This window comes from Ptychodera flava, chromosome 19, assembly GCF_041260155.1.
Source record: "Ptychodera flava strain L36383 chromosome 19, AS_Pfla_20210202, whole genome shotgun sequence".
Lineage (NCBI taxonomy): Eukaryota > Metazoa > Hemichordata > Enteropneusta > Ptychoderidae > Ptychodera > Ptychodera flava.
Genome location: NC_091946.1, coordinates 19,000,409 through 19,026,636, shown reverse-complemented (window position 1 = coordinate 19,026,636; position 26,228 = coordinate 19,000,409). Strand labels below are relative to the sequence as shown.

The window sequence follows — 26,228 nt, the reverse complement described above, 5'->3', positions numbered from 1 at the left end:
TTATACAACGCTTCCTGTGTAGAAAAGATTCTGTACTGTTCTAAAACTTTTCTGTGTGTGAACATCCTCTTCAAATCTAATAACCCACTTCTTGCCTGAAACCTTTTTTTATTTGCTTATCGGTACGGTTGTTTTGATTTTTCATGTCGAATTACAAGGTCCGTGTCGAGTTCACATGTAGATCATGTTGACCGTAGCACTTCTCCAGCAACTCTGAGAAAAGTTACCGTGGACGCTATGACATTACAGCGAGCCATAGCTAAATGAATTAACCAAATGGGGATGCACTTTGAGATCCTTGTGAGAGAATCACGATCAGAAATTAAAAAAATACTTTCCTCATGAACGGCCGATTTTTAAAATAATTTGTATCAAATACCTTTGTGAAAACCTCAAGACTGTAGAGCAAAACAAAACAAGATGAATTCGTTTGTTGTGTTGATAGATTATTTACTTAATCAGGTGCTCCCGGTTGACTTGACAGCTCCTTTTGTGTTGCAAAATGTTACATCTCGACATACATGTGGATGAAGTGCATTTCAAATCTGAAAGTGTCTTTAAGTTGTATTGAAAAGTATCGCGTCTATTACTCCAGCTCATATTCTGTACATAGGGGACGTTTTGAAGTCCTTGTCACGGAAATTTAAGACAAATTAAATTGCTTAAATTTAAGTTTGATAAGTTTAATGACACGGAAAACTTGCCAGGGTGCACCTCAAAATGAAGTCATCATACTTCCAAGTTGATATACTTGAATAGTTAGTCGTTTGATTGCTGCAAAGTTCACAGCATCGTAAACCCATCACTTTCTTAGTTTCTGACTCACAGAGACATTTTTCATGGTACAAACAGATCATAAAAGTAATCATTAAGCTGAGAGAACCATTTTGATATTTTAAAATAAACACATAGTTTGCAAAGATTTATTAAGTTAACTTCGTGCGACGAGCCATTGATTCTTTTCATCATAAACTGGACTAAAGGCGATCACATTTTTGTACTTCTGTCGCATGTATAGGTGACAATGACGTACCGCTGTGCATTTGTCAGGTATTTAGCTTCCGATGTTGCAAATTGTCGCCGATGATAATAACACAAGTTTACAAACTGCGTTCATTTACAATAAATAAATTGGACATGTGCCCAATGGTTTATCTGGCACAAGGGAACATGACGTATCGAAACAAACCAATGCAAATAAGAAAGTGTTTTATAACAAAACAACGGTAAGGCTATTTTAATGGTTTACCACTCCAACAGGTAGTAAAAAGGTGCACATGCGCAATTGTGCGAAGATCGACATCCTTAGGGCTAACGTCTGCGCCACAATGCTTACTGGTATACATGTCGAAGTTCTGTTGGTCTTCTCGTCCAACATAGGTGAGTTGGTGAGAATATTCGCTGTTTTGCAGTATATTTTCGTACCAGTTGAATGTTCAAGTTTTTGTGCAGCACCTCTGTTATTTTCAAGGTTTGTTGTTTAGGCCATGTAAGCTTACAACTTCAGGCAAAAGAGGGAGTAAATTTTATCGACAGGAATGAGGGAATTCGGAGTTAGCGTCGACAAAAACCTATTGGTCTTCATAGATCCAAATCTCTCCCCACTGAAAACATCTATATGAACTACAACACCATTTTAAACATTTTTATAACCTGGTGTTGGAGATTCTCAGACACCAGAGGCCACGAAAGAGATGTGCATTTCCTGTTATAAAACTTATGTCATTTAATGCCATTAAAGTAACCTCTGCCAATGTTGCTGTACTATCTACAAATACATAATTTATTCAGTTTCTTATGGTCAGATAGATCTACTACAAAACACCTATCGCGTTGAAAATTCAGTTTCGACCAAACTACTACCCATAACACGAAAGCGGAGCGTTTCTACTGTTTGCAACAGTCGTTTGTTTTGTAAGCAGTGAAAAGTATCAACGTTTGGTTGTTTTGAGGTTAGTGGAAAGCCATTGACACACATATTGTAACATTTTACTCCGTGCTTTGCTGTCAATCAAGTCGTTTCCCGTAAAGAAAAAATTGTCACTATCGCCTTTACCACACGCGAGAAAACACTTCCGACCCACTGTCCAATGAAAATTCCTGAGTCATTCGATTTGGCCACTCTACATATCGTCATAGTCGAGGCCACTGTTGGTGAAAACCTCTGCAGCTGCTGTTTATGGCTTTGTAAATGATTGAAGGGTCATCCGTTTTTAGATTCTCCAGAAAAGCGATTTCATTTTCCAGAAGTTTCCAATGTAGTCTGACTTGTTTCTTCATGGCTGTGCAAGTTCCATTTTTATACATAGCGATCCCAGATCCTTTTTACACTGTACCCGGAAAACGAGAATTTTTGGCGGTATCCTGAATCACCCCTCTTGGCACGTTACCAGTAAATTTGTCGCCACCATTTTGTCTGATGTGGTTCACAAGGAAGTTACCTACCAGCTAGATCTTCACTGACAGGTTTCCCTGAGCGGTATTCCCTACGCAGCAATTTTACCTGCAACATTCTGTCGGAGTATGTGCAAACGTGTTTGTTGAACTCGTGTGAGGGGCCTGGGTATTGTGAACAGCGTTTTGATAGAAACTGTCATTGTAGCAACTTTTGTCGCCACTCACTGCGCTAACCGTCCAAACAACTAAAACGTTGATACTTTTACACTCACTGCGACTACAATTTATGATTGTTGCAAACAGTCTAAAAGCTCCGCTTTCGTGTTACGGGTATGCAATGTTACGTCTTGCACAGCAACACACATCTATTTTGACCTTGGCCCAAGGCCAGAGCTCAAAAGGAGATCACAAACAACTTTAACGGGAAAAGGAGTGTTTGTTTTTGAGTCTCCTTTCTTATTTACGGTGCCGTAAATTAACGTTTCAATTACTGTAAAGAACCAGCAATAAGCTATACGCCCGGAACTAGCTCGTAGTTCGACAGTGTCTCCGTTATTAGGGCTGTTTATAATGTCCATGGAGTTTAAGCTCAATTATATGTGAATCTGTCCTTTGCTTGGCGTATAGGAATTGTTATTTCAGTTGTACTGTATGATTAAATATTTTAAGGCTTTTATGTCAAATCGCTTTAGTAAATCTTAGTGAATGTGTTACATATATTCCAGTTTATGACATAGCATGTGAGAGGACTGTAAACCACGCCCACTCTGACGTTGGTGGTCAAATGGATTTGCCTTGTTCATATGAAGTCATTGTTCGTGAGGTAGGTGTAAGTGAACGTTTGTAAACGGGTTATTAGAATTAAAAAAATGGTGATTTTTTTTACGATTTACCATCCGATATTGAGCCTTAAATGCAGTGGATTATTTGCAAACTTTCATGTGAACTATAGTATCCCTTTATCCACTGGGATGAACATCATTAAAATGACACGGAAAAAGGTAAAATGGAAAATATATGGGGCAACATTTATTCTTTATATTTTGAAGCTTCCTTGCTTTTAGATATCAACCCAGCAGTGTCTTGAAACGGAAAGCGGAGATGGAAAATTGCCAAATAAAAGTCACGCATAGCATAGATACATACATATATACATAGATGCATAGATAGATACATGGATATATACATACATGCATACATACATACATACATACATACATACATACATACATACATACATACATACATACATACATACATACATACATACATAAGACACTGACGCACAGACAGACAGACAGACACACAGGTACACATTCACTCAAACAACCACTTATCCATCCGACCATTTATTTGTTCCTCTATTTATCCGGCGTACTTCATGTTCTAAACATAGTTATCACATGCACAAGCCAAGTTTGTCGTTTCCGAACAAAAAATACGGGATTTATTCTCTGGTCGTTCTACGTCAGACAACCTGCGTCTTTGTCATCAATTTTGGTGCGTCGGACCTTTTTTTGTCGATCTTCGCATCTTCGGTGTGCTCGTAAATATGTAAACAAACAACATGGCGGCCGATGTTTCTCCCACGATCAAAGATCATGTAATAAAATCGATATTTTCACAGACTACGACATTACTAATCCAAGCAATGTAAACACAAGAGTGTACCGCCTGTATATTCCGAAGGAATTACGTGAATTATTTGCGGAAACAACGAACTCGAAGCTGGTCGCGTATACCGCGGGTTCCATACGCATTGCAAACAGGGTCAGGCGCGACGTTTACAGTGTTCGTGCCGTCGAGATTCAGTCGATATTTGTTCCCGAAAAATAGCGTACCTTCGTCTGTGATAAAATTTCTAGGACTATGCTATCTTTGAAATAGAGTATAACTTTGCGGAAGGTAGCCTACGTGTAGACCGAGAGCTGTCATTTGCTCCACACACGAACGAACGTGAGCGAGCGCTAACTAACACTACGGTCGACTGGAAATGATCGACAACTTGTGCACGGCGTACTGATATTTATTCCTAAAGTAGTTCAAAAGTTTAAACGCGGAATCGTCATGGAAAACTTATTTTATTTTGCAAAAAATAACGAATTCTTGGCTTGTGCATGTGATAAGTACATTATTCCCCAATATTTTTCTTCGTTCAGCTCAGAAAGTACTCGTGACGTAATGACCGTGTCACCACTCGTCTCCGACTCGTGGTGACACGGTCATTACGTCACTCGTATTTTCCTTCGCTGAACGAAGAAAAATATTAGGGAATAATATCTAATTATCTATTTCAGGACACTCCTGTCGGTGAAGTTATTTTCACACTTCCCCGTAAACAGGTAAGGCCTTTGAGAGATGGTTTATCATATAATAGAAAGCTTACATCCTGCTAAAAGCACATTATTACAGTAATCACGAGTCATTCATAGGCAGCATTTAATGAACGACAAATGCTTAAATTGTGGATTAATTTCATTGGAGTATATAAAGTATTGCAAATAAAGGAATACGCTATGTGAACTGCACAATAAGCATGTCATTGATTGTGGCTTTACTGAGAAAGAATCTCTAATTAAATCTTATTTGGTCAATACTTCGGAAACAAAAGGGAAGTACTCGTGTTCCTGGCGCGTTTTTATGCATGGTATAAACTATCAACAAGCAATGATTAAAAGTACCTTCTAAAATATATCCCTAAAGTTCAAAAGACGGACGTCGTTCGTAATGATGGCCCATGGTGGTGGATAGGGTGGGATGGGGTTTCAAGTTCAAATGCATGATAGTATCTCATATTCAAGTTTACATTGGTTTTGACCATTTTGTATGCAATATCTGCAGATTACGTAAAGATCAGGTCACATTTGCTTTGTCCAGGTGTTCTACGGATTATTTGCTACTGATAAACATGAATCTCGTATATTCAATCCATTTGAAATTATCATGATTGGTTTGATTGCTTGCGTGCTTTCTTTCACTGTTATGTCATTTTAGTCGACATACATGTTTCAGGACTACATATACACGAACAACTAGGATAGATGTAGCGTCGCAAAAGTGAAGTTAGAGCGTTCGATAAGGAGATCAAGGTAGTACGCACCTCGAAAGTGAAAGACTTAAACTTTTGCTCAAACCTTCCTCAATGACACTTCCAGTCATCCTCTCATTAAATCAAGAATGAAAATGTGAGTAAAAAACGTGCAAATTTTGGTACGAGAGAAATAAATTACCCAAGATTTACCGATATTTAAAATTCAAAATGGCCGCCATCCGTGTGTAGATTCAATGGAGAACAAATAGAATTTTCGATTTTCGAAAAACTAATCCGGTGAAAAGTTTCTTACATCAAGAGCTTTAAAAGATGAACCCCCACAAGTGGTAGATCAGAAAAGAATATCTGTGCGCATTTGTGCGGATTCTACCTTAAAGGCTCGTTGATAAGAAAGTGATGAAAATAAAAGCTCACAAACCAAACACATGGCTATAAGTAGAGAGGTGTAAGCAATGAAAATTTTTTAACAATATTACCAATGCACAAGGTAAAGATAGAGCATTACGCATAGTTAAAGGACACAACATTTCTTCAGCTAGAATGCCCCTCGAAGACAGATATTCGTAGTACCAAACTTTTATGGTCCTTTTTCCATATACCACTACTTGTGTGGGCTCATTTTAAAGTTTTTGGAGTAAGAAAACGTTTCATCGTCATAGGTGAAACAAAGCATGCAGCTGATCTTTGTGTGTATTAGTGTGTGCATATATATATATATATATATATATATATATATATATATATATATATATATATAGAGAGAGAGAGAGAGAGAGAGAGAGAGAGAGAGAGAGAGAGAGAGAGAGAGAGAGAGAGAGAGCATTTTCTGACCTTGGTGAAACAAAGCATGCAATCCGAAAACACACTTTCATTCAATATCCGTGCTCTTAGATATCACAGGGTACATGACGTATATTACTTAGCTCACATCAACTCATTCAGCATTGTGACATCTTCGTATGGTAGTACGGCGAGGTTTCATTCAATCATATGAAATAACTAAAGTACGTATTCATCGCTGATTGTATAAAGGTGTCTTATTAATTCCATAGAAATCTTTGAAGATGCAGAGACTTTAACTTTCGCGACGAGTGTTACGTAGAGTCGGTCTGGTTCTGATTTATTGTCAAGTTTCGAGGACAAATAAAAAGTTTAGATTTGATTTTCATGTAGAGTGACGCCATTGGTAGTACAACGTCAGAGACGTCCATTTACAGAAACAGCTCTTCAAATGTGCACCCAGTCTTTGAAAGTATACGGCTTGCAGACGGCAACAAGGTGAGCTGAATAAATCTACCTTGAAATACTTACAGTGTAGTTTTTATCTGGATGTCTGCATACATACATGAACATACTTTGCTGGTCACTCACACAAAATGTCACTATGGTTGTGTTTCGATTGATGAGTGAATGAATCAATGAAGAGAATGATAGAAAGAAACAAAGTAAGACCGACAGAGAGATAGACTGATAAATAGCCAGCCAGCAAGCCACCTAGATACACAGCTGTATAGGTAGATAGATATAGCCATTAGGGACATAGATAAATACACTTTGGGATTGACAGATAGTTAGGAAAATATATATCAATATATTATAAACTTATCCTCTGCATTTTTATGGTGTAGATAAATACGGATTCCCATACAGCGAAACAATGTCTGATGTAAAGGCTGTTGTTCTTTGTTCTGTCACAACAGAATGAGCGATTTCGAGTAGAGTCAGAAACAGGCGATATTTCTGTGCAGGGATACCTCGACCACGATATAGATTCCGAATACGTACTACAAATCCTACTTCAGACTTCTCAGGTATGATAATTTGATCAAAGCAATGTTCGTTTTTCTTAATTTAATATTGACTTTACAATGAGTAATAGGTCAAGTTTATATGACATGCTCTTTACCCCATACCGTGTATATGTCTGAATTTTGAGAGGTTTGGAATTTTCAAATTGTTTTAAGTGAATATGCATAATCGGGGTCATTATTGTGCAACACTGTATACACGTAAATCCCACATTTTTCTTGTGTTTTAAAAAAGGGAATTACATGTACACTACCCGTATTTACCATTCTGGTACATAACATTTTTATGATAGGAGTTCATCGTTAATATAATTAAGCTGTTCCCCATAAGTTTTTGAACATCTAAGTTATTTGTGTTATCAAATAACACTAAGTTATACTTTTTGCTACATGATTATCTTATCAATCTGACAATCAATTCCAAGCTATACAGTATAATAAGGAAAAAAGTTAGTGAATTGCGTAATGTTGATACATTTATATCGATTTACTCCTTTTATATTGTCGGAACTTATTGCAATGAGGCAGTTTTTATGGACCGATAAAGCGGTATGTAGCCGAGTGATCAAAGGTTGCAAAATTGAATAATTAAAATGTTGAAAGTAAAGGGAGAGAAGGCCATTGGCAGCAGATACAGGTTTTTTTTGAAATATCTGAAATTGAAAATGAAGAATAGCGCACATGAATTTCCTTCGTAGAATAATGATTTGGACTACTTCGCTCAAATTTGCAAAGGGCTTTCGCCCTCTTTTCCAATTTTTGTCTCTTTACAAATTATCATGCAAGAAATATTCCACGAAGGAAATGTGATTCTTCGAAGGTTTCCATTTTCCAAATTTAATATACCAAGATCTGAATACAAGTTAATGAATTTTATTTTCATACATCTCTGGTCTTAGCAAGCCAAGAAAGGCTTGTTTTACCATATGTTTCATAAGCGGAGCGGACAAAAGAAATTTACATGCTAACTTTTCTTACAGAACGACTCCCTTTAATTTGTGGTAACGCGCTCGTAGCGCCTAGAATGTGCAACTACTATGTATATTGAACGGTTATTCTGACTTTGTTCTGAAATATAAACGTAGCTTTACGAGATATAGCTGAAAAATTGTTTTCAATTACTGAGATGCTTAACATTTTTGCTTATGAGCACAACTGAAAAAGTTAATAACAAACGTATCCTCTTTGAAATTATTGTAAATATAGGAGAATTGTGAACTGTGAGTTTCCATGGTGGACAAAGTACTACTGGCAATATTTCAAATTCCCGTAGCAAGGAGGCTCTAAAACTTTTGTGAATGTATGGAACAAAAATGACCAGAAAGATGCCTAAATATACAGTTAAGTTGTTGACGCGAACATATACTAATAGTGGAATATCGATATGTCCTAGAATGACGTGCAGGGGTTTTATCGACTTTTACAACCGATTTCGTAGGTGGAAGGAGAGGGAGGGTCATCAGAATTACACATGATAGGTTTAACTTACTTTTGACTGAGACACAGGAATATTTTTGATGCCCATCCCGGCTGTAAAAAGCTGAACAGTCCCTAACATGAAAAGCTAGACTTAAAAGTATCTATGCCATTGACACTGTCCTAATCAACGTCTGTCATCACATCTATGTTATATGCAGAACAAGAGTCACTCCACTTGCACCGTCAAAACAATCATTGAAGACGTACAGGGATGGCCGCTATTCTACAACGAAACATGTGCAATGCCGACGAGGAAGCAAGAAAAAGGAGTGGTACGTCCTAGGTTTTTTTATTCGTAGTGATGACAATTTTTAGATCACGAAGGAAATTACTTTAGTCTAGTATGATTTGGGACTACTTTGCTCATAGGCCTGAAGAAATTTTTGAGTAACGGCAGTACTATTGCCTAAATATGAGTCTAACTAAAGACTCTGACACCCAAGATCATTTGTTTGAATTGCAATCATCACTCATGTCTGTACACTACATAGTTACAGTAAAATGCGTTGCTGCAAATCTGCTGCATGTTAACTCGTCTTGAAGTATGTAACATATGGGTTCACCCATTGAATTTTTAGCACGTTTTGTCGTTGCTTTTCCTCCCTTTTGAGAAGATGAATATCTATTTGCGTAGATTTTACTAGTTCCTACACTTCATCCTACAATTTTTGTTCTCCGTATCGCCAGCACATAGACTTTGCTGAAAGGTACATTTTGAAACGTTAATGCTTAATTTGGTAAATAATGATAAATTGCTCTGCAAAATGTTAACTTATACTGTGTGTTACATTGTCTGCCGGCTGAAGATGTTCTAGAAAAGTTAGATTTGGCGAAACATATATAACTTCGTGTACTCGATACAAAAAGGAAATCGTCAGCATTTTGACGTGAAAAATTGCGAAGCTCACATACCTCATAAACAACCTACAAGCGCGTTCATTTTTCACATATCAGTGTTTTTTCTGTCAATATCTTCTAATGAGCAGTAACATATTATTCATGAAGAAAATTAGCAAAATTTGCGTCTTTTAAAGTTTGCATATGTATTTTCCAACGATAATATCTGCTATGCTATAGTTATGGTTGTTTTATCTCAACCTCTTAACTCTAGAACATACCGTTTTCATTGTCGCTTGGGAAGTCGAAATCGAAAAACCTCTTGTTTGCACAACCAATTCAGCCTTCACACTTCAGGGTGGAGTCCAATAATAGTGATTGTAAGTCAGAACAAAAAGCTCTGTTTGTTACATGATTCATCAGTGTAGATAATATAGTTATATAGTAACTACATGTCCAAACGAATATTTTATATATATATATATATATATATATATATATATATATATATATATATATATATATATATATATATATATATATATATATATATATATATATATATATATATATTACATATACCGTAAACATTTATATAAGTAGAAAACAGGACTCCGGCGTTACTCAGAGTTCCACACTACATGTGACTTCTGTAGCAATCATCAGACGAGCTAATGATCGCTACATAGAACACATGTAGTGTTAACGTTAAACTCTGAGTAACGCCTAACTCCTGTTTTCAACTTGTTATAATTCTTACGGTCAATTGCTCTGCCTTACAGGTATTGATCACTGTTTTACATTGTGAAGATTTCCGAACTTTATAGGCTATATACAAAGATATATAATTATATTTATATATATAATATATAATAGATATATATATATATATACAGAGAGAGAGAGAGAGAGAGAGAGAGAGAGAGAGAGAGAGAGAGAGAGAGAGAGAGAGAGAGAGAGAGTTAAGTCTATATATACATAGACATATATTGGCAAACTCTATTGGGAATATCAATCAGCATTATTGTAAATATAACGTATACGTGACAGAGCATACTTTTAGAGAGTCATATTAAAGCTTGCATGTAGTTAAACCAAGGGTATAAATAATAAATCAATAAACATTTCTTGATCGTATGTACTGCAATGAAATTATTATTAAACATTTTCAGTGACTGAAGTATATTCGGGTCAGTCACAATCAGGGTGCTCTAGACTTGCTCTAGATTTCGACATGTTACGCTCTAATATAAAAAAATGTTGAGCAAAATTTAATGCAACATAGTTCTTAATATGAAACAACCTGTAGAACTAAACAGGTCCCATCGAAACAGTGGAGTATTTTTAATGATTTTGAGCTGAGTAGTGAAAAAGTACCCTAAAAAAAGGTGAAAATGCGCGTTACGCTGTTTCATCTGAAAAAGTACATTTTTTAAACTCACTTTTTGAAACTGTTAGATTAATTTTTTTGATTACTCAGAATATTTAAAGTAAGTATCACATAGCATTCCTTCTTTATTTTGCAATTTATTTCATCTTAATACATGGATTTGAATGGAAATGGCGTTATAACGAGTGAAATTGGTGTGTCGTTACGCTTTTTATATTTTGACAATAGCATTGATTTATCTCTCTATTATCACTTGAAAAACATTACCCTAGAATATTTCCTAAAACATCTATTTGATTGGAAGACCAACTATGTTTAGTTGGTACTAAATGTCGATAGGGTAAATGTATTGATTATGAATGACAAATCATGAAAGTTGCCTACATTTTTTGTACCAAAATTTTGTAGTGTCCGTGACACCCTCATAATTTTCAGCCATATTCAGATAGTAGAGATCTGATGTCATTAGCCAAGGTGGCCCTGTTTGCCTTCTTATGTGTTATAAAAATATAAACCATTTACCACTTGTATTGTTTCAGTTTATCAAAAAGGGGTAAAATGTAGTGTCCGTGACAGTCGTAGTGTCCGTGACGCCAAATCCACAGATTACTTGTTACAGTGATTTAAGCTGATAAATCTATTGTTTACCAGCTGAAGTTACATTTTTATAAGAGAGTAACTTAGTTTTTAAGTAAGACATCAATTGAAATATATTAAACCAGTGAAACATATTTTGTCTACCTTTTAAGATTGTAATGTTAAAAACTGTCCTACGAAATAACGTTATAGGGGTTTAAAAAAGGAACAGAAATAGTGTTATCAGTTATTTCCCAATATAATTTTAAGATAGAAATGTTATTTATAGTGAAATTAAGGCATAACACTTAACAAACTAATTTACTTTCACATTAAATCACTTTCCATTTGCAACTGGCTTCATGTCACGGACACTACACCCAACAAGAGGTTAACCATTTTTTACTGCATTTACATTTAAATTAACCTGACATCTGAAGTAAACTTCATAGACCATAATAAATCCTTTTAAAAACAAAAGAAAATGTGTTTTTGAATTATAAAAGGGGAGAAAGTGGTTGCAAATCTGACTATTTTTGATGATGCTGCAGTAGTGTTGGCTCCAGTAAAGATCTCTGTCAAGAGTGATGCATACAAGGGGAGGGTTTATGTCTCTTCAAATTATTTTTCTGTTTTAACCCTTTGTTTGCATTATAAGGCTGTATTATTAGGTTTCGATGAAATTTAAATTGTGTGTTGTTTGTTAAGGGAAATAGTCCGTGGGCTAAAGGGGTCTACGTGCACCTCCCCACAGGATAACAAAATTGTATTTTTCAGAAGTCTTGGGGTTCCTAGAATACGAAATGGAATTTTAACAGAAAAAATATAGGGATGCAAAATCACCATTTTCCAACCCAAATGCATTTTCGTTAAATATGTCTTCTTGTAAGTCATGTGCTGAGCTTATTTTTTAACATAACCTCACTTGTAAGGTATCATTAGAAAGGGAATTTATTCGTCTTTAGGATGACATATTGTACTATGCAATATCTTCCACAGTTTTTGTGATACATGACCAAAACATACCCCATACCCCAAAATTTAACATTGTAAATTACAGTAAATTAAGTAAGTGTTTTGAAGGGTAAGTTTTTGTCATATTTCATGAATACTATACATAATATTGCATGTTACAATATTTCATTTTAAAGATTAGTAAATTATCTTTATAATGACACCTAACAAGTAAGGTTATTTAAAAAAATAAGCTCAGCAGATGAATTAAAGGAAGACAGCTTTAACAAAAACGCATGCAAATCTGCAACACTGTGATTTGCGGTTCCCTTCAAAATATGACTGTTACAGCTGTAGAGTCCCAATATTTTTCTGTTAAAAGTCTATTTCATATTTCTGACATGTCCCTGTAACCAAAAAAACCCCAGATTTAATAACAAAAACGGACATATTTTTTATGTCTAGCTAAAAAATTTGTAGAATATGATTTTAGCTATGACGGCAATTTTGAATGTAAACTTTGGGGTATGGGGTAGGTTTTGGTCATATTTCATGAAAAATATACTAGATATTGCATATTGCAATATATCATTTTTAAGATTAGTAAATTATCTTTCTAATAATACCTAACAAATTAGATTATATTCAAAAACAAGCTCAGCAGATGACTTATAAGAAGTCAGGTTTAACAAAAATGCATGCAAATCTTCAACACTGTTATTTTGCGGTACCCTTCAAAATATGACTGTTACAGCTGTTGAGTCCCAATATTTTCCTGTTAAAAGTCTATTTCATATTTATGACATGTTCCTGTACCAAATAAAACAGATTGAATCGCAAAGACGGCCAGATTTTTTTGTGTCTAGCTAAAAAATGGTAAAATTTGATTTTAGCTTTGACTGCAATTTTCAATGTAAACTTTGGGGTATGGGGTAAGTTTTGGTCATATATCATGAATACCATACATAATATTGCATGTTACAATATGTAATTTTAAAGATTAGTAAATTATCTTTCTAATGATGCCAAAAAATGATATATATTCAAAAACAAGCTCAGCAGATGACTTATAAGAAGTCATGTTTAACAAAAATGTATGCAAATCTTCAACACTGTGATTTTGCGGTACCCTTCAAAATATGACTGTTACAGCTGTAGAGTCCAAATATTTTTTCTGTTAAAAGTCTCTTTCATATTTCTGACATGTCCCTGTATCAAATAAAACAGATTTCCTTCAAAGCATTGCATTTTTTATTATGCCAAGCTAAAAAATTGGTAGAATTTGAGATTTACTGTAATTTACAATGTTTAATTTTGGGGCAGGGGGAAAGTTTAGGTCATGTATCACAAAAACTGTAGAAGATATTGCATAGTACAATATGTCATCCTAAAAACGAATAAATTCCCTTTTCTAATGATACCAAACAAGTGAGGTTATGTTAAAAAATAAGCTCAGCACACGACTTACAAGAAGACGTATTTGACGAAAATGCAATTTGGTTGGAAAATGGTGATTTTGCGGTATACTTCAAAACATGACCATAACAGCTATTGCATCCCTATATTTTTTCTGTTAAAATTCACTTTCATATTCTAGGGACCCCAAGACTTGTGAAAAATACAGGTTTGTGGGGGGGCACGTAGACCCCCTCTAGCCCACCGCCTAAAAGCTGTGGTGAGACATAGTCAGATCTATCATGTGGTGTCTATTGAATGCTGTGATCCCGAAATCCGTTTCGAAACCCAAGTGTGTGCTTTCTCCTCAGTCGCAAAGTTCTGTCTTTCCTAAGTTGTTGTGTCAGATATTTTGTTGTTTTCGTTATACTTGTTGATGTTAATGTTTTCACGTGTTATAGGCTTCAAATAATGACATCAATATTATTATATTTTATCTTTTGTTAAGATTATTGTTAACGTTTTGTCTCTTTTTGTGAACTTTGTTTTGAAATATTTGTCTTTTATGTTCTTGTGTCTATTTGTGGGTTATTATTTGGTGGTTTGGGAAAAGGATTTTTAATGTTTCGTCCTTTTCAAGTTCCTGCCAGTATTTTGCAAGACTTTCTTTCAAGTCTTTGGGCTATTCAACAATGAATTCTACCGTCAAATATGTGGCTTTTTAATGGGCTGAAATGCATTGCTGGAGATTGCTATGATTGCATTTCATAAACTGGAAATGGAAATCATCTCTGAATACCAAAATGTGATTCACTTTTGGAAAAAATTCAGAAATGACATTTTCATAATTTTTACTGGAACACAAAACCAACTGGCAGTATTCAGCCATAGAATAAACAAAATGCACCCAACATTTAAATTTACAGTTAAGAATTCACTAGAAAAAATATAATTTCTCGACGTCAAAATTTTGAAGGGCCCAAGGCACAACCAAGAAAATATTTTGGATATTGAAACCCACATAAAACTAATTGGAACATTCCAATACCTGCACAGAGAATCATGTTACAAAAATCAAATTTTAAAGGACTAATTGAAGGTAAAATTCTCAGATACTTCTGTACATGACACAAACGATTTCAAGGAGATATTTGATTTCTTTACGAGGAAATTAATTTACAGAGAATACATGGAAAAAGAAATAACTAGAATTACAACAGAAATCAAACACAGGAATTGAACTCAATAAAAAGTACAAGAAAAATAAAGAAGGAAACAACAAATAATCTAATCTTCACAACAGCATATAGGCCATATATTAAAACAAAAGACTTGAAAGAAAGTCTTGCAAAATATTGGGAGGAACTTGAAAAGGACTACTACAAAAGAAACAAAAACATAAAAGACACACTTGTCAAAAACAAAATTCACAAAAAATCTCAACACAAGATAAAAAATATGGTAATATAGGCTTTATTTTTTGAAGCCAATAACAAATGAAAAAGACACAAGAACAAGCATATAAAAATCAAAATATCTGACACAACAACTTAGGAAAGACAGGACTTTGCGACTGAGGAGAAACCACACACTTGGGTTTTAAAACATTGATTTCAGGATCACAGCATTCAAACGACACCACATGCTAAATGCGACTATGTCTTGCCATAGCTTTCCCTAAACAAACAACACACGACTGAAATTTTATCAAACACAAATAATACAACCTTATACTACAAACAAGGCGATAAAACAGAAAAATAACATTAGAGGACATAAATCCTCCCCTTATATACATCACTATTGACAAAGATCCATAATGGAGCCCACACTACTCCAGTACCATCATAAACAGCCAGATTTGCAACCTATTTCCCCCTTCTACTTAATAGATGCTGACCAAATACTTAAAAAAATCCAGTCAACTACAAATATCACTATGAGTGGCAATAGAGTATAATATTATACTCTTCATGACTTTAATTAGACTTCTGATATAGAGAATTTGTGTTTAATATTGTCTGTTTAAACTGATAAAGAAGTTGCCCCTTTAAGTATTCAAATGTGTAGTGTCTGTGATGCTACTGAAATACAGATCACAATAATAAGTTGGAAACCAAATGTTCACATTATCTATTAATGTTCACTTTATAGTGTTACAGTTTTGCATTTTATAGCATTTTCTAAATACCATTTATCATTGTCTACATACCAGTTATCCTAAGAATTTTCGCATTCAGTGTTGTATTTCTGATAAAATTTTCTGGTTATTGAAAAATACCAGTACTACAAATATTCTCCATGTCAAACTTCCTTAATAATATGTTTTTGATTTGTTTGTAATCAATTCTTGTCATAATTTTAATATTTTTACAGGTTTACTGGTTATAATAAACAATTGTTTGTTTCACACACATATATTCCTGAATGTGTAGTGTCCGTGACGCTTTTACCATACTACAAAAATGACTAGAAAACTAACAAAAAAAGCAAAATTTTGCTGAAAATACTATTTATGTTTTCTAAAGAATTCAACAATTGCAGTAAAAATAACTTAAATGTACTAAAGGGCAAATCTGGAAACTAGAGGAATCATAAGCTCTTGGGGAGAAAGAAATGAAAAATTCTTTTTTTTCGTAACAAATCCTTTTGCAGGAAATCATGCAGAGCTTGGTAAAATTCTGATACATTCACCTTATTTTCTACAACTTTTAAAACGAATATTTGTACAAATGTTGTATAGTCTGTTATGTTATCTCTCCATCAATTCATAATATTTTGTAGTGTCCATGACTGTGTTATAACACAATAAAGAACTGGTTGCCATAGAAATACTGTGAAAGTTTGGTTCACAACTTTTCAAGCAAATTTGTACCAAACCTTAAGCTTTGTACATTTAGTAAATTTAGATATGTGTCTACAAGATGAAATTTTGACAAAAGTGAAACACTCTAGAGCACCCTGATTGTAACTGAGCCGATTGACTTTGAAGTATGTGTAAAAAATGTTCATTAGTTACTTATTACTTCTTAAGATCAATTTTCTTTCCAAGGTTTTAAGTCTTTCCAAACACTCTGTTAGTAAAACATTTAAGTCTTTTGCAATATTGTTTTTCTTTATAATGATCATTTGCTTTAGTAATGAACTCAATATACTTTTCATAAATCCATGAACCGTAGTCAATTTCATAGATAATATTGCACATTGTTATTAAATTGAAATTAATTTAGTATTAAAAGTAATTTAGCTGTTCGTAAGAATAATAGTATAAACGATGTAAGATAACATCCTAATCGTAACATTTTGGTTTCGATAAATACGCAATAGTATGTCAATTTGTATTGTTGTAAATATAACACATACACGACAGAGCATAAATTTAGAGAGTCGCATTAAAGCTTGGATACTCAAAAATATTAAAACTATGACATAGAGGAAAAGTTTTAAAACTTTTAAAATAACCAATTAAAAAAATGGCACCCGTCGAAGGAAAAAGTGAATCGAATGATTCATTTTACACATTACGAGCTCATACTGAAAAAATTAACATAATGGAGAGTAGTTGAGGAAGTGATTGGTAACTACTGGTGATCAGGTCTTATACAAATTTGAGTGTGATTATAAAATTATAAATACTTGCTTATTGATATGTGAATTGATTTGTTCAACTAAACAAGATAAGAAACCACAAAAGGAAACCTTTCAAGGGAAGGGATCTAGATAAGAAACAATATGTTGATAACAAGAATGTTGTAATAAACGTACCAACGACTTATGTGAGAGAGAAGATATTGAATTGATTTGGTAAAAGTAAGTAATCTGTAAAGCGAACTGATATCATTAATGACCTTTTAAGCATTTATAATATCATCTTACATTCGAATGTTCACATTACACTTTTAGAAGGCAGTCAGGGTAGTATGCGACTCGAAAGTGAAATACTTAGGCCCTTAAATCTCTACTCGAAAATCTCTCAGGAATCTGAAATATCAACAATAGAAATTACGTTTTAGGCTAGAGAAACATAATACACACACACACACACATACACACACACACACACACACACACACACACACACACACAACATATATATATATATATATATATATATATTATTATTATATATAAGGGTTGCTGGAGAATTGATTTTACAATTTCATCTCTACCACTGCATAAAAACCCTATAATACGTAAAGGATAAAGCCCGAGTACGATGGCTGTTCTGGTAAATAAAGTCTAACCCAACGATACATTTTATCGTAGGGTGGGACTTTATATACCAGAAGAACCCGAGTACGAGGGTTTTATCCGACTTAAAAACTATCGCCCCTAACTGATATATTTTCGTTTTCAATGCGTTTACGTCAACCGTCCCCTTTGTCAATGTAACATGTTTAGGATATGAATTAAAACTTTTATTTGTGAAATAGCCTTCCAATGGAACATCCGATAAATGCCTTAGGGCACATTAGTTTAAATGCCCTAGGGCACATTAGTTTATGTTTGTACCACAGCAGATTTTGTGTTGCAGCTGGTTTCCGCTGTGTTACCAAATTTGAATATTAAAACGTACCAGATGTCTACAGAATATGACATGTTCACTTTTGATTGGACAGTACTTTACTATGGCGCTGTCATTCGTTTCTGGAATTTGGTGACCAAGGCTTTACGAGTAGATAAAACACCCTGAATTGAGCACTCTGATTGGTCAATCAACAGTAGAGAGTTTTTAATTATTGTATTAACATGGATTATTGCCTGTATTTTAGCTGAAGAGTGCATATACAGATAAATATAGTCATTAATCAATTTTTTGTATTCAAAAAGCCTGTATTCATGTGGATTCATGTGAATTCACATGTATTACACTATAATACAGGCAACTCATTAATGTGAATATATCTGAATTATTGGGTTTTCATGCAGTGAACGTTGTTTCGTGAGTCGCGAGACTCACTCATCAGTCTAGTCTCCTGATGAGTGAGTCTCGCGACTCACGAAACAACGTTGTAGAGATGAAATTGTAAAATCAGTTCTCCAGCAACCCATATATATCTTGCTCTACATTTGTATTGAGCACTTTGTATCGGACGAGTCGAACCGCATACTTCGTGTGTATATATATATATAGATACGTATATATATATATATATATATATATATATATATATATATATATATATATATATATAGTATAAACTAAATTGAAAAACACACATCTATATCTGAGTGTCTCTGCACAGCAAATTTTGGGGGCTTGAAAAGATGACCAATGTAAGACTTGAACCCACGTCCCCCGAATTCAGTTCGGATGCTTTACCAACTGAGCTAACGGATCAGTTTAAGTTGGTTTGACGTGCGCCGTCCTGTTGGTCTTTTTTTCAAGCCCCAAAAATTTGCTGTGCAGAGACACTCAGATGTAGATGTGTGTTTTTCAATTTAGTTTCTACTTTAAATTTCCATGCTACACAACACTGGGGAGCCTGCCATATTTCAATATCACGTTTCTAGTTATATATATATATATATATATATATATATATATTATATATATATATATATATATATATATATATATATATATATATATATATATATATATATATATATATACATACCAGCCCGAGCTCACAGGCTAGTGATTTTGACCGCCGTATAAGTAGTTTTGGCGTGTACTAGCCCGTCGGGCTAGTAACTTAACCTTATAGTAAAATCAATCGCCGCTGGATGAAATTACGATGATCATGACCCTTTTAAGCAAGTTTTACCTGAAATCAGGTGACAACCACCGTGTGACTTCCTATGACATCATTGTTTCAAAGGGGGTCTCAGCATTGCTTGGTTAATTTGACAGCACATGGCGATCTACAGCGACACACTGCAGCGTGTTGGCAATTGGCCCATGGTAGCTCTGGGTCGATGGCTTTTGTGTTTCGAACGGGATTTCTGGTTTTACGGGTTTGTCTTGAGTTTATGTTTTTGGCGGGGTTGAAAACGTAAACTCAAAACCAGCCCGGAAAAGGCAGAAATCCCGTCCGAAAACACCACAGTTATGGACCCAGAGCTAGGCCCGGGGAAGCAGATTTCCCACAAAACGGATGAAATCGAGTGAGTCAATTTCGTTTAAGGAGATGACCAAAGTTATGAAACACAGAAAAGATTGAAACAGTTAACGAAACAGGAGAGAGACATTTGCGTGGAAACAACGCTAAAAACACTGCTGAATCACAGCTAGAGGACATTGTTATGGAAAGAGTTAAAAAATAAAAATTCAGTTGTAACAGTGATAGCATATTGCACATCATTGGTATGTTTACCCAACATTGAACCTCATGAAATTCACAGCATCACTTGCCGGCTATTGAAAACTGAGGATGGCCTTGTAGATTTCTTGGCTACTAGCCCAGGGGCTATTGAGTCAAAAAATGATTTGCTTGCCCCATATATATATTTGGGAGGCATCATGGGCCAGTGGCTAGAGCAGTGGACTCACGATCACAGGATGGTGAGTTCGAGCCCCGGCATGGCCATGGTGTTGTGTCCTTGAGCAAGGCACTTTATTCCTCATTTCTCCTCCCCATCCAGGAGTGATGGGTACCTGGTAGGACAGTGGTTGTAATGTTTGTGTTTAGCTCTGCTGCGCTTATCGGCTGCACATGTGAGCTGTAGTTTGCTCCCCAGGGAGTTGAGTGGTATCATATTAGGTCCAGTGACCAGGGGTAATAATAATTGTAAAGCGCCTTGAGCACATGTACTTGTGGATATGTGCGCTATATAAGAACCCAATAATATATATATATATATATATATATATATATATATATATATATATATGTGTGTGTGTGTGTGTGTGTGTGTGTGTGTGTGTGTGTGAATTTTTGTGACGTCAAGTCCGCAGATTATGACTTATAATGTATCCTAAAATCCAGCATTGTGGCCCATATTCATCGGCATCGTCAAAACTATAAAATAAAAGCAATAATGTACTCCCCTCCCGGCACATAATGGAGCCAAGAAAACTTTGCACTCCATAATGTGCTCCGCTTCGCCTCGTACACATTATACCATGCAAAGTTTGCTTTCGTCCATTATGGGATGGAAGGGGGTACATTGTGGCTTTATATAAGGTTTGATAATTTCATTACTTTAACCAATCTGCAAGATGCTGGTTGGCAAAAATTAAAATTAATGCCAAATTCTTAATATATTATAGGTATGCTTACATTTTGGAAAGCTGTTCTGGCATGGTATGGTATCCGGGGGCAACACTTCCCATTATCTGATTTTAAAGTAACATTTGAAAGCTCCAGTGGCGTTAAAGTAAACTACAGCACATATTTTAAAAAGGTACATTTCTTTGCTTCTACTTTGACATGAATCAACAAACATGTCTGCGCACATGCAAATGCCAAAGGTATTCATACAAATATCAAGCGCCGAATTTATCTTTATAGTGTTACCTTTTCTCAAAACAAAATTAAATAGAAGAAGAAGAATGAAACCAACTGTCAGCTGACAAATTTATGACATGTCCCTAGAGAGCTAATACATTATTTATCGGAATGAAAACACTGTTCACCAAAAGGAAGTATATTTATGCAATTTGTCAACTCATATTATTCATTGGCCGCATCTCGTCGCGTATTGATATACATAATGACGTCATTTTGTACCTGCAGAACTTGTAAAAACAATGTATGTATACTAGCCGAGAATGGGGCATTTATCGAGTTGTAAGGAAAACTGTGTGGTGTAAATTATCGTCATTTACATTGCACTGGCAGCGAGATTCGATCATCAGCAAAAGTTAGATTGAAAGAAATATTGTGCCTTTGAGTTTTAGAATTTCACTATTTATGATAGTTGCGGTGACGGCTTAGCTTATATATAGCATTCTCATATGGCATGGAAAATATCTTTTACAGTTGTGACGTTAACTTTACCGTAAAACTAGGCCTGACATGGGAAGGTAAATGTAATCAGTTTGTGCGCGCCGGAACTACTTCAAAGACGGCAACTTTCAATCAAAACAAACTCCATTTTCTATCCATGCATATTTTTTTAATTGTAGGATACATCAAAAATAAAAAGTTAATTTTGATATACCTGGTTAGAGACGTATTTCGAAAAAGGCTGTTGAAATAATATATGAAACTGAAGAAAAATATATTTCTCGAAACAAAGGACGGGAATCACGAGATTTCTCGGCCGCCCCGCCCGGCCGGCTCGCGTTGCCGCTCAACGATGACGACCGTCCGTAAACAATTTATTTCGTTTTGTGCGGAATTTTAGAATAGTTAAACTCAAAAATAAATAAGCCCATTCTACCTGTCAATAAATTACAACCCCCAGAGCCAAGTATGAAAAATAGCCTGGTGGGACAGAACAAACTAGCTACCGTGCTGAAGACCATGGCAGAGAAAGCGGGAATCACTCGGAAAAAGGTAAATCACAGCATGAGAAAGACTGCCATCACAAAATTACATCACGCCGGAATTCCGCCGACACAAATCAAGCAACTGTCAGGACACAATAATGTCCAAAGTGTCAATCACTAAGCAACAGCATCATTCGAGCAGGAGCAGCAAATGTCGGATATTATCAGTGATCCCACCCCGTTCACATCTGCCCCGCTTACCTTCTCTTCAAGTTCAAGTCAACATCAGGCCTATTCAGCAGTGCGACGATCTATGGTAGCACCTTCCCCGTTAACATGGTCGCACCAACTCAGAAAGTGTCAGCTCCGAGTCCGATGAGAAAGCGGCGGAGAATACTATTTGAGTCTTCAAGCTTAGAAAGTTCACAAGACTGAACTTGTTGATACCAACTCTGACATTTTAACGATTTTTAGTGTTGTCATTTTGTACGAACTAAGTTGTTTCAAGCCAGTTCTCGCGTTCTTGGATTCAATTTTACGGCAGGCTTTTTCCCACGCTCGAAACATACAAATTACAAATACATGAAATCAAAAAAGACACGAATAATTTATAATTTGCAATGATCAAAGTACGGCCTACGGGCAAGCTTGGGCTCTTCCACTGTACAACCTCTGTCCCTAAAACTCGTACTAGGGCATTAAGATTATTTAATTGCCAGGTCTACTTTTTGTGGAAAGTTAGGCGTATTTGTGATTTACACTTACTGTAATATTTACAGAATTGTTTCGCTTGTAAGCATAAATATCCTGCGGCGTTCGTATTCGATACCAGGATTTAGAGGTCGCCAGTCGTCATATGTGCATTTTCCAATTTTTACGCTCAAAAGAGTATAAATTATCGACAGACGATCAGTTGTTTCTTCTTAGAGTAAATATGCAGCAACATTTTGACAACGGCAAAATCTTAGTTACTCCGCTAATCGTTTAGGTAATGTTAGATAGACTCTCGCGACACTAACAGTACGTTTCCATCCTACTATGAAGATAAGAAACACCGTCATATGTATAATTGTTCTTTTCCATCTCAGTCGGTTATTTTAACTCAAACGTAAGCTTAAACAGTAATAACTAACGCTGACATAACTCATTTGCGTTGCGAATCGATAAAATAAGACCTTGATCTTAACATTTTACTTCATCACAAATTTTTGTAATGAAATGTTGCTAGACTACGTACATATTACATTTCACCTACAGTATGAGACACTTTCGATCAATGCCTTATGTTTCTAAGTACCAGTCTCCTTGCTTCGTACTGGTCCTGTTTCATAAGTCAGGTCCATGACATATGTACCAACATCAGTGATTGGTTCATCTTGTAATTTATGGTCCATTTGCGTTACGCTGATTGGTGGGACCTCATGGATTAGGTCTCATTACTATGTATAATTCACTTTACAGCTCCCTGATTGGTTAATGTGTAGGTCCGGTCCTCCAGTGTTCACTGCCTCATTATGCAATGTCCCACGTGCTTCCTGGCTACCGCTGAAGTAATACGTTATTCGTGATGTTCACGGATCGGCCGAAAGTTACAACGAAAAATGCCCGACAAACCTTCATGCGTTAAATTTCCATGTTTTTGCTCATCCCTGTCCTTTTATGCATTACAGGCATGTTGGCTCGTTGTTTTCAAATTGTTGGTTACGTACAAAGTTTACGCTTTTCATTTTCATTTTGATTTGACGGGGGCATTGGCCGTATCGACAACAGTGAGGCCTGTGAATGACAAGAGGAAACAATAGAGCTTCAACGGAATCAGTAAGCCTTTATCATGTTCCAAAGATCGAAAATTGTGACCGTGTGAAAACAGTTGTTTGCAGTCAACTGACTGCAGCTGGTGCCAGCCGTCATAGATTCTTTTGCGTCGATCGTACCGGTCGTAAACCTACATATATCGATCTTTGGACAGCAGACATGTATGAATATCTTTGTCGTAAACTCTTGGAGAAATGCAAACTTGACTTGATCAAGAAATTTATGTGAGCCATTTAGCTACCCTGGGAGCTACATGTTTGTGCTGGTTAGTTTAAAGAAGTAAAATTGAAAACAAATAATACCTGTAAAGCAACTAATGAAGTGACCAAAGCAATGCTATTCTAAGATTTGTTTGTTTTGATCGAATGAATAACACACAGACTCCCTATTCAGCCAGGTGTTACACGAAGTGGTGCGGGAAAGGCATTAGGTAACAAAAATTACGTAACGGTTTCAGGCGTCAGTAGCTCATTTCAACCAACTACCGCAGGAAAAATAACAAAATTTCTCCTGGCAATATTTAATTCATGTATAATTCACAGTATCACATAAAATGCCATGGATGGTGAAGGAACTCTCGAACAAGGTCAAATCTAACTTGATATTTTGACAAATACTCGGCATGAGTACCTTTCTTCATTAGCCGAGCAATTTTGTCTGTGGCTTCTGTGCTTGGTGATTGGGTATTATACCGTCCGTTGTGACTTCGAACCCGATTGAAACCATCGTGTTCATATACTGGGATCGAGCTGCGACCACGTGCTGGCATCATCCAAAAGTACATGGGACATTGCATAATGAGGCAGTGAACACTGGAGGACCGGACCTACACATTAACCAATCAGGAAGCTGTAAATTGAATAATACATAATAATGAGACCTAACACGTGAGGTCCCTCCAATGACTGCTCCGGAAATGGACCTTAGAGAAGTGGATTAACCAATCAGAGCATGCAGTACATGTGTGTGGGACGTGCGATGTAGGTCATTTTGAAACAGGACTAATACGACACAACTGTACCCGATACTAAGTGATATTTTTTTTTCTAAACAGTCAGATTTTCCGCCGCATGCACAGTATGATGAACATTGGTTCAACACAACCAGGGTTGACGGCACACCTGGACGCCCAACCGCACTATTAGAGTTAGACGTCACAAACATAGATACACGAATGTCTCCGGTGCTCGTACACCTGACAGTATATGTTGGAACTAAAATAATAATGTCATATGATGTTTGGATGGAATATATAGGTAACATTGATTATATTTCAATATAAAGTAAATGTCGATTTTAATTAGAAATATTCCAACTTTTCCCCACACAGAAACTGGCCTGGTTGGGATTATAACGCATCCACTAGATACTATTGTTCTCGATGTTTATCTACAAATGTGGATCAGTCTGAACGCGTACGTGTATTGGATAAAATGACTATTCGCGGCATTTTTAATGATCCCTAGACCTATGTTCTGGTCAGGCATCTGTTGGCTATGAGTACGTTCTAAGCTACAAAAAGCCATCGCACTATTACAAATTTTGTTTGAGAGGCCATGGCAGTGCCTTCTCAGTGAGCTTTAATGTAGAGGTAAATTAAGATTAGATGCGACAAGACAGCGGACGATACAGAAAATTGTGTGACATACCGTAGAACTAAATCACTCATGTACTTTGAAACGTTGAATATATTGTACAGTATATAAGTCGACAAATCCGAACTTCATGGTGAAATCGGACGGGTATGGTCCCGCATTATCCACTCACAGCAACACAGTAGTAAACAGTAACACAAAATCTGACAGTGGAAAATTTAGTATATTTGATTCATTGTTTATGCAAGGATACTCAGTATAAACAAAAGTTATGTAAATACGCACAGCCTGGTTTGACCGTGGGTAAGTGGACAATGCCAAACCCATGGGAAGACGGTCCCTTCCATATCACATGATGCAAGCTCCAAGCCTGAAGCTTTTATCCCATGATTCAAATTACATGGGCAACTTCCTGTACTATTTTCATCGGTTTTTGTAAAAAATCGTGCGAGTTATAAATGGCGAAAACAGCTTTTCCGGGTTAACTGACCTCAAAGCTTGCACATATGTAAAAATCATCCTTGGTGAACTTCCCCTTTAAGATTTGGCA

General features: G+C 35.7%; 2 protein-coding genes across 2 annotated transcripts in view; both read left to right on the top strand.

Annotated features, from left to right (window-relative positions):
• Positions 1 to 1,293: 1,293 nt before the first annotated feature.
• Positions 1,294 to 9,043, top strand: LOC139118809 (cadherin-related tumor suppressor-like). Its single transcript, XM_070682287.1, has 6 exons — positions 1,294 to 1,380; positions 3,123 to 3,220; positions 4,695 to 4,739; positions 6,623 to 6,727; positions 7,150 to 7,260; positions 8,895 to 9,043. Exons 1-6 carry the CDS (start codon positions 1,329 to 1,331, stop codon positions 9,033 to 9,035), a joined length of 552 nt encoding a protein of 183 aa, XP_070538388.1. The 5' UTR covers positions 1,294 to 1,328; the 3' UTR covers positions 9,036 to 9,043.
• Positions 9,044 to 9,854: 811 nt separating this feature from the next.
• The window catches only part of LOC139118808 (uncharacterized), a 34,839-nt gene continuing 18,465 nt past the window's right edge, over positions 9,855 to 26,228 (top strand). The window contains exons 1-3 of the mRNA XM_070682286.1: positions 9,855 to 9,953; positions 21,105 to 21,238; positions 25,138 to 25,339. Of these exons, the coding sequence (XP_070538387.1) occupies positions 21,107 to 21,238; positions 25,138 to 25,339 (334 nt within the window). The 5' untranslated portion in view covers positions 9,855 to 9,953; positions 21,105 to 21,106. The remainder of the gene's footprint in view (positions 9,954 to 21,104; positions 21,239 to 25,137; positions 25,340 to 26,228) is intronic.

What these genes read in the sequence shown, in the direction of transcription:
- LOC139118809 (XM_070682287.1), top strand. Translation starts at nt 1,329, where the DNA reads ATGCTTACTGGTATACATGTCGAAGTTCTGTTGGTCTTCTCGTCCAAC. An exon ending in ATGAAGTCATTGTTCGTGAG is followed by an intron (nt 3,221 to 4,694) that starts GTAGGTGTAAGT and finishes TATCTATTTCAG; the next exon opens with GACACTCCTGTCGGTGAAGT. An exon ending in TCACACTTCCCCGTAAACAG is followed by an intron (nt 4,740 to 6,622) that starts GTAAGGCCTTTG and finishes ATTTTCATGTAG; the next exon opens with AGTGACGCCATTGGTAGTAC.